We start from the raw sequence: 9,843 nt of genomic DNA, 5'->3' as shown, positions 1-9,843 counted from the left end.
CCCCCCGTGGGGAATGACCCCACAACCCTGGCGTTGCAAGCGCCATGCTCTACCAACTGAGCCACAAGAGAACTCTCTTTTAAAAAAGCTAGCTAGCTCATGGATGCAAACGATGTTCTTCCCCAAAAACATCCCCGACATCTGTTTCAGTTGTTATATTTAGCTAGCTAACTATATAGCTAGGTGTCATCTAAAATAACCCTAATTTATATGACCAGCACTGTAGGTGTGCGAGACAACTTTATCAGCATCATAGCATACGTGTCGATGAATCGTTGTGACATATGAAATACGAGTGAGTGTAATCAATGTGTAATAACTACGTAAAAAAATAATGAACGCGTTTAATTATTATATGACGTGCAGTCATATTCAGGTCCTGATTGGTCAACAAGCTTATTTCACACGTCAAATAGTGTCATTTGATGTGAATCTTTTTTGACACGCAAAGACCCAAACGGCGTTCCATAGAAATCCTGGTTGAGAATGAAACGACTGAACAAATGAACAACGAAACAGCAAGTAAGTGAAAGAAATAGGTTTTGAGTATGTTTTACTGGTAATGGGGCCGGCCATACGTAATTGCCAACAAAATAACTTTTTGGATAGTGTGGCGTATGTGTGTGTGTGTAACCTTTATTTAACTAGGCAAGTCAGTTAAGAACACATTCTTAGTTACAATGACGGCCCGGACGACGCTGGGCCAATTGTGCATCGCACCTATGGGACTCCCAATCACGGCCGGATGTGATACAGTCTGGATTCCAACCAGGGACTGTAGTGACGACTCTTGCACTGCGATGCAGTGCCTTAGACAGCTGCGTCCATTTGGGTGTTAACTATTTAACTGTAATAGAATGTTTAAAAGGTCGCAAAATTGTTAAATATCGGTTATCGGTATCGTTTTTTTGGGGGCAAAGAAAATATTGGGTATCGGTATTAGCCAAAAAGGTGCATCACTAATTATTCCAGTCTTTTACAGTTCTCATTGTCAGAGTGGACACGTTGTTTGCAGAGCGCACAACCTAAGCTACACCTGTGAGAAATAAGTTTTGGTTTATTTCATTCCATTTACGGAGTTGTTTTGTTTGGAGCGCTACTGTCAATGTTGAGTAAGGATGTGCACCTGATTCCGCATAGAAATCGGCCTAGGCTACCTGGCCAGCGCTCAAATGTAGGTATATAATAAATGTGTCCATTTGGTGATCTGAAAAGTATTTCTGACTGTCTTAAAGCACCAACACTAATGAGCTGTSGAGCTTCTCAAAGTAATTTTTCTTCACCTCAAACAGCAAGTAARCAAAAGCTGTGTTCGAATACCCATACTAACATACTGTATACTACATACTTAATGAGTAAATACTACATATTATATACTATTAGTTCATTTTAGTATACTGTAAACCAACGGTATCGTTTCAGTTGTGTGTACTAGTGCTTCAACCGGTCTACCGGAAGTTGATGCTGTTGCTATGCAACCTCTTGTTAGCTTGTAATTAGCATAACAAATGACTAGCTAGACATTTTTACGATTTCTGGTGTGTTATTAAATTCAATCTGGATTGTCAGAGTGCGCTCTGGGCGTTCGTAAACCCAGAGCGTTGTCAGATTGTCCGTTCGTAAACCCAGAGCGTTGTCAGATTGTCCGTTCGTAAACCCAGAGCGTTGTCAGATTGTCCGTTCGTAAATTCAGAGCGTTTCGCGGAGCGTTCAGAGCTTCACACTGACGCTCTGGCCGAGGGTAGGGTTGATCCGAGCGTTCAACGGCTGTCTGGCGAAGTTACTTTCAAACACAAATGAGAGAACACTCACTCTGACCTTTCACTCCCCCTAGCATAGCTGGTTAGGCTGTTTTCATGTTATCCAGAGCGTTGGTGACTGTAACTGTGCTGCTAGCAACAATTTAATTACGCTTTTTTTTTTGCCAACGTTTACTGACACCGGCCATATTTCAACGGGTGTTGAGCGTTCGTCAATTCATCAGTTATTCGGCGCTCTGGCACACTCAGACCAGAGTGCCGTTATCTCTATTGAAACGCACAACAACTATACCACTTAGCTAAGTATGRTGTAMATAATCAAGTCAATAAACGTTGGATAGTTAGTTAGATAGCAGATAGTTAATATACTGCCTGGCAAGTTCGATGTATTAGTAGCCAACTAACAGTTAGGCAACTAGCTACTGTAATGCTATGCTGTTTGTAAGGACAGCGTAGCTAACAAATTGTCAGCCAACATAACRTGTAACTTATTTGARAAGTCATTACTTTATTACATTTCTTGACATTTGTAAAATTAGTTAAAGCAATGAATTTGTATCCGCTCTCGTTGGACTTCGGCTGCACATTTTCTGCCATTTTATTTAAATCTGAAAACGTTGTGAAACCACGCGTATTTTCTGAATTGCATTATGGGCCCTAAAAGTACAGAAATAGTGTCCAATGCGTGTATACGTCATATTTTGGCGAATTTAGTACGACATCTGCGAACTTTTGGCATACTAACCATATCCATACTATGACCAATAAGAATACTATATACTCAATTTACTTTACAAATAGCGGTTAGTATAAGTATTCGAACACAGTTAAACGTCTGTTTTTAGATCCATTGAAAATGACAGTTCCTCAATTTAGCCTATTTGCAAAATCTTTCCAGCTTCCTCCCTKTCGATAACCACTTAGCGWGAAAGGGGAGAAGGTCCGTCATGCTCTGATCCGGTGGAAACGTCATAAAATAAGCATACCTGATTACTTCTTATCCCTTGAGCAAATACAGCTGTGTCTGTCCGGAGCTTAATGGCGCAGAAAACTGAGGGTCCAGAATATTTTATAGAATGTTTAAGTTTGTTAGCGCTTGGGCTGGACCAGACAGGCCATGGGTAGCCAATGTGATTTATTTTTAAAACACCGATTTTTTACCTGCAGGTTGCAATGTTTATTGGTTGGTTTTATGTAGGCTATTTTTATATATAGTACCAGTCAAAAGTTGACACACCTACTCATTCAAGGGTTTTTCTTTATTTTTAATATGACAAACACACACACATTATTTTTTACTTATTTCTACATTGTAGAATAGTGAAGACATCAAAACTTTGAAATAACACATATGAAATCATGTAGTAACCAAAAGTGTTAAAACAAATCAAAATATATTTTATATTTGAGATTCTTCAAAGTAGCCACCCTTTGCCYTGATGACAGCTTTGCACACTCTTGGCATAACATTTTTTGTAAAMAATMAAGAAAAACGTTGGAATGAGTAGGTGTCAAAACATTTGAYTGGYACTGTAGTTGGCAATGGCAATTTTAGATTTGTATAATTTTCATTTAGATATAATTTGTATTAATCACATGACAATGATTGAGATACGAAGACTTTATTCTAAAATAAATTAAATTGTTCCACGAAAACGTGCATATGAAAATTAGAACTGATCGGTAGAATTGGTAAGATAAATCGGCAGTCCAAATGGAAAAAAGGTGGCCGACCCCTGGCGTATCCTATTACCGGCAACTCAGGGAAAGTAATGGTAGCCTCTACAAAGGCCAGCAGCAACGGGATGTGGTGGTTCGGGAACAGGTTCTTGATCTCTAGCTCCCACTTGAGTAATTTGTGTCTKAATTATTTCATCACAGTATGCTTAAAGCATCAAACAAGCTCCGTAGCCTACATATAGTTGATTTTATTAAAACACATAGGGTCTGGAAAAATATACGTTTTAAAATTTCGACCAGTCGATTGGTTCGAAAGAACACGACTCTTGATTGACAAAGATTTTTTTGGGGGGGGGGAGGGGGACAGCCCTATTTTCTACACAGATAACTTCTTAGAAAAGAAAGACAACCAAGAGGAATTGAACGAGGTTAAAGTGAGATGCCAGAGATAAAAGTAGGAGAGGTTCTAAAGACTGTCATCTTACTGTGATAGTTTCTCCACCTCGGTCTTGAAGCTCTCCTTCACTACGCTCCAGTCTAGTGGAGAGTTCTACAAAGGGAATACAAGAACAAGATCCAATATAAACAAAATGCATTTTACTGGCTTTCTTTTATATATATATATTCATTCAAATGACATTTACTGACCAGTTTAAACAGAAATAATAACAAAGTCATCATCAGTAGACATTTATACCAAGCCGTGTCTGAGAAAGGCCCGGAATATTTCAAAAAAGACGACAGCCACCACAGCCGTGGACTATTCTCTCTATTACGGTCTTGCAAGCGGTATCGGAGCATCGGGTCTCGCAACAACAGGCTCCAAGACAGCTTCTCTCTCCAAGCAATAAGACTGGTAAACAGCTAGCTGATGGCTGCTCTCACCCTCATCCACGGACGACCTACACTGACGTCTACACACTGTCAAGTCTCTATTCACACTCACAAGCACAATGTTACTCTCGCATGAGCAACACACAGTGCTGTTATTATTATTATTTATCCTACTGACCAGTCACTTTTACCCCTGCCTTTTACCCCTGCCTAAATATACACTATACAGTGCCTTGGGAAAGTTCCGACCCCTTCCCCTTTTCCCACATTTTGTTACATTACAGCCTTAATTTAAAATGGATTCAACATTATATATGGTTTCCTCAATCTACACACAATACCCCATACTGACAAAGCGAAAACAGGTTAAGACATTTTTGCAAATGTATTACAAATAAAAAAAAACATACCTTATCTACATAATTATTCAGGCCTTTTGCTTTGAGACTCGAAATTGAGCTCAGGTGCATCCTGTTTCCATTGATCATCCTTGAGATGTTTCTACGATTTGATTGGAGTCCACCTGTGGTAAATTCAATTGATTGGACATGATTTGGAAAAGCACACTCCTGTCAATATAAAGGTCCCACAGTTGACAGTGCATGTCAGAGCAAAAACCAAGCCATGCGGTCGAAGTAATTGTCGGTAGAGCTCCGGGACAGGATTGTGTCGAGGCACAGATCTGGGGAACCTTCCAGAAGGACATCCATCTCTGCAGCACTCCACCAATCAGGCCTTTATAGTACAACAGTAAAGATGGAAGCCACTCCAGAGTAAAAGGCACATGACAGCTCGCTTGGAGTTTGCCAAAAGGCACCTTAAGGACTCTCAGACCATGAGAAACCAGATTCTCTGGTCTGTTGAAACCAAGATTGAACTCTTTGGCCTGAATTCCAAGCGTCACATTGAGGAAACCTGGCACCATCCCTACGGTGAAGCATGGTGGTGGCAGAATCATGCTGTGGGGATGTTTTTCAGTGGCAGGGACTGGGAGACTAGTCAGGATCGAGGGAAAGATGAACAGAGCAAAGTACAGAGAGATCCTTGATGAAAAGCTGCTCCAGAGCACTCAGGACCCCAGACTGGGRCMAAGGKTCACCTTCCAACAGGACAACAACCCTAAGCACACAGCCAAGACAACGCAGGAGTGGCTTTGGGACAAGTGTCTGAACGTCCTTGAGTGGCCCAGCCAGAGCCCGGACTTGAATCCGATCGAACATCTCTGGAGACGTGAAAATAGCTGCGCAGCAACGCTCCCCATCCAACCTGACAGAGCTTGAGAGGATCTGCAGAGAAGAATGGGAGAAACTCCCCAGATACAGGTGTGCCAAGCTTGTAGCGTCAAACCCAAGAAGACTCTAGGCTGTAATCGCTGCCAAAGATGTTTCAACATAGTACTGAGTAAAGGGTCTGAATACTAATGTAAATGTGAGTTATATTTAATAAATATGCAAAAATGTCAACCTGTTTTTGCTTGTCATTATGGGGTTGTGTGTGTAGATTTAGGAGAAAAAAAACTATTTAAATCAATTTTAGAACAAGGCTGTAACAAAATGTGGGAAAAGTCAAGGGGGCTGAACACTTTCCGGAGGCCCTGTATAGGATTGATAGTTCCTCGACTGTGTGCAATCAATGTGACCAGCTACGAAACAAAACGGCAGAAATACTTTGTAAACAGCTACTGTAGCATTTATTTTTACTATAAATGTGATMATACTTGACCATTTTTAATTCACAAATGCGAGTTAAATGCTCCCACTGTGGAGACCTGACTACCCGCCTACGTGGCTAATGAAATACACATCGTAACAGCCAATGCCAAAAACATACCCGCATTTGTCAGGTGACGGGTGTTAAAATGTTATGCCCTGATTGCGTGAACAACAGTAAATTGTGTGATGGTGGGGATGCAGGGCTGTGTTCCAAACCAAAACAACAGTTGTTGGGGATGCAGGGCTGTGTTCCAAACCAAAACAACAACAGTTGTGGGGATGCAGGGCTGTGTTCCAAACCAAAACAACAACAGTTGTGAGGATGCAGGGCTGTGTTCCAAACCAAAACAACAACGTGTGCTTACTCTAGTTCCTCAACGGCACAGCTAGGAAAGTTCCAAAAGCTCCTTTTATATCCTGAACAAAAAGTAAAGTGGAAATAAAAGATCTCAGAAACGTTCCATTATGCACAAAAAGCTTATTTCTCTCATTTGTTTACATCCCTGTTAATGAGCATTTCTCCTTTACCAAGATAATCCATCCAGCTGACAGGTGTGGCATATCAAGAAGCTGATTAAACAGCAAGATCATTACACAAGTGCAAATTGTGCTGGGGGACAATAAAATGTGCAGTTGTCGCAACACAATGCCACAGATGTCTCGAGTTGAGGGAGCATGCAAAATTGACATGCTGACATGTCCACCAGAGCTGTTGCCAGAGAATTAAATGTTAATTTCTCTACCATAAGCCGCCTCCAACGTTGTTTTAGAGTTAGGTACGATGTCCAAACAGCCTCACAACCGCAGACCACATTTATGGCGCCGTGTGAGCAGGTGGTTTGCTGATGTCAACGTGAACAGAGTGCCCCATGGTGGCGGTGGGGTTATGGTATGGACAGACATAAGCTACGGACAACTAACACGATTGCATTTTATTGAGGTCAATGTGAATGTACAGAGATACCGTGACGAGATCCTGAGGCCCATTGTCGTGCCGTTCATCCGCCGCCATCACCTCATGTTTCAGCATGATAACGCACGGCCCCGTGTCGCAAGAATCTGTACACAATTCCTGGAAGCTGAAAATGTCCCAGTTATTCCATGGCCTGCGTACTCACCAGACATGTCACCCATTGAGCATGTTTGGGATGCTCTGGATCGACGTGTACGACAACATTCCACAGGCCACAATCAACAGCCTGATCAACTCTACGCAAAGGAGATGTGTCGCGCTGCATGAGGCAAATGGTGGTGACACCAGATACTGACTGGTTTTTGATCCACGCCCCTATTTAAAAAAAAATCTATATTCCTAGTCATGTGACTTCCATAGATTAGGGTCTAATTAATATTTAAATTTACTGATTTCCGTTAATGAACTAACTCAGTCAAATCTTTGAAATTATTTCATGTAGCGTTTATATTTTTGTTCAGTATAGTGGACTCTTCTGAGTCATATAAGTGCATTGAAATTATTTAGGAACTGTGAACAGTTTGGAGAGGAGTGTGGCCAATGAGAGCCACTGAAGAGGAGTGTGGCCAATGAGAGCCACTGAAGAGGAGTGTGGCCAATGGGAGCCAGCTGGAAGGAGGAGTGTGGCCATGGGAGACACTGGAGAGGAGTGTCCAATGGAGACACTGGAGAGGAGTGTGGCCAATGAGAACACTGGAGAGGAGATGTGGCAATGGGAGACACTGGAAAGGACTGTGGCCAATGAGATACACTGAAGAGGAGTGTGGCCAATGAGAGACACTGGAGAGAGAGTGTGGCCAATGAGAGACACCGGAGAGGAGTGTGGCCAATGAGAGACACCGAAGAGGAGTGTGGCCAATGAGAGACACTGGAGAGGAGTGTGGCCAATGGGAGACACTGGAAAGGACTGTGGCCAATGAGATACACTGAAGAGGAGTGGCAATGAGAGACACTGGAGAGGAGTGTGGCCAATGAGAGACACCGGAGAGGAGTGTGGCCAATGAGAGACACTGAAGAGGAGTGTGGCCAATGGGAGAGGAGTGTGGCCAATTATCTTATGTTGCACCTACCCCACATTTTCCAAGAATATTCTTATCATGTTACTGAATRTTTCCGGAGTATTTTCCCATTTGATCAACAAATACGGCAAAAAGTACAGTAAATGTACACTCGCCGGCCAGTTTATTAGGTACACCACCCTGCTCAGACCGTGAGTCACGTAGCCGTGGCTTGAAATATAAAGCAAGCAGACAGGCATTCAGTTCCTGTTCGATTGAACGTTATAGCGGGCAACACAAGTGACCTAAGAGACTTTGAGCTCGGTGTATGATCGTTGGTGCCAGGCGCGCCCGATCCAGTATCTTTAAAAAGAAAACGTCCGCCCTCCAGGGCTTTTCACACACCACAGAGTCTCGAGTTTTACCCAGAACGCTGCGACAAACAAACTRACATCCAATCRGCGGCAGTCCTGTGGKKCGAAAACAACTCGTTGATGAGAGAWGTCGAAGGAGAACGGCAAGAATCGTGCAAGATAAGAGGCGGGGCCGCAAACAGACCAATAACGGCGCAGTACAACAGTGGTGTGCGGATCGGCGTCTCAGAACACACAACTCGTCTGTCCTTGTCACAGATGGGCTATTGCAGCTGTCGACCCCACCAAGTTCCACTCCTATCAGATACAAACACATCACCTGGAACCATGACAGCGAGTTCAGTTTACTTGAGTGGCCTGCACATGTAACCGATGTGAAATGGCTAGCTAGTTAGCGGTGGTGCGCGCTAATAGCCTTTCAAACGGTGACGTCACTTGCTCTGAGACCTCGAAGTAGGGTTTCCCCTTGCTCTGCAAGGGCCGCGGCTTTTGTGGAGCGATGGGTAACGATGCTTCGTGGGTGACTGTTGTTGATGTGTGCAGAGGGTCCCTGGTTCGCGCCCGGGTCGGGGCGAGGGGACGGACTAAAGTTAAACTGTTACACACAGTCCCCAGACCTCAACCCAGTAGAGCCTCTTTGGGATGAGACGGAACGGGCTGTTCGTAGCATGAATGTACCGCCATCCAATCTGCAGCAACTTGTAGAATGCCCAGAAGAGTTCAGGCTGTCCGACCCGGTACTACATGGCTGTACCTAAAAAAACTGTCCGGTTTAGTGTAAAATGCACAATAAAAATCAACAGTGTAATGTTTGGATTCAGTCTTGTGTCAAGAAAACTGTTGTGTCCTCACCCTTGGGTCTAATAAAAAAAAAAAATGACATAATGTAGAAACTGTTCCCTTTCAATTGATTGATGGTTATGCATTTTCATATTTCTATAAGAAACATTTAAAATGTAGCCTTATTCGTATAGGCCAATTTCCCAACGAGTATAAACGGTTGGTTAAGATCATTTCTGGATATTCTACTTTCTTACCAGTCGATATTGAACACTGCATTGTTGGGAAAGACTTTGTGAGTAAGAGTTTCCTTGGACAGTTTTACATACGTTGTATCCTGTTAACAAATACTTTGATATGACACATTTACACCCCGAGATATATTGCCAGGGTTGGCAGTCATAAAGATTTATATCAACCATCTTTCCTCTATGATTACCACTGAAGAGGACCGAGCAGTCTAAAAGTCGCATACCTCCTTCAGTTTCTTGACAGCGAAGTCAGTGCTCCTCATGGTCGCCCGGTACACATGTCCAAACCCCCCCTCTCCTATCTGCTTGGCATGGGAGAAGTCCTCTGTTCCTCTCTGGACTTCCTCAAACGGCCAACACATAGCGCTGGACAGCAAGGGATCTCTGGAGATGGACCACTGATGAAGAACAACAATACTTTATTCATCCATTTTCTGCTTAGATCTCAACCCCTTGTTGAAAGATACAGACACCCACAGAC

The 9,843-nt window shown here is 42.9% G+C and overlaps 1 protein-coding gene across 1 annotated transcript in view; it reads right to left on the bottom strand.

Annotated features, from left to right (window-relative positions):
• LOC112072310 (interleukin-1 receptor-associated kinase 1) overlaps positions 1 to 9,843 on the bottom strand; it is a 67,797-nt gene that overhangs the window by 40,870 nt on the left and 17,084 nt on the right. Inside the window, 2 exon segments of the mRNA XM_070439739.1 lie at positions 3,926 to 3,990; positions 9,587 to 9,760. Of these exon segments, the coding sequence (XP_070295840.1) occupies positions 3,926 to 3,990; positions 9,587 to 9,760 (239 nt within the window).

This window comes from Salvelinus sp. IW2-2015, unplaced genomic scaffold, assembly GCF_002910315.2.
Source record: "Salvelinus sp. IW2-2015 unplaced genomic scaffold, ASM291031v2 Un_scaffold1887, whole genome shotgun sequence".
NCBI lineage: Eukaryota > Metazoa > Chordata > Actinopteri > Salmoniformes > Salmonidae > Salvelinus > Salvelinus sp. IW2-2015.
This window is presented reverse-complemented; position numbering and strand designations above follow the sequence as displayed.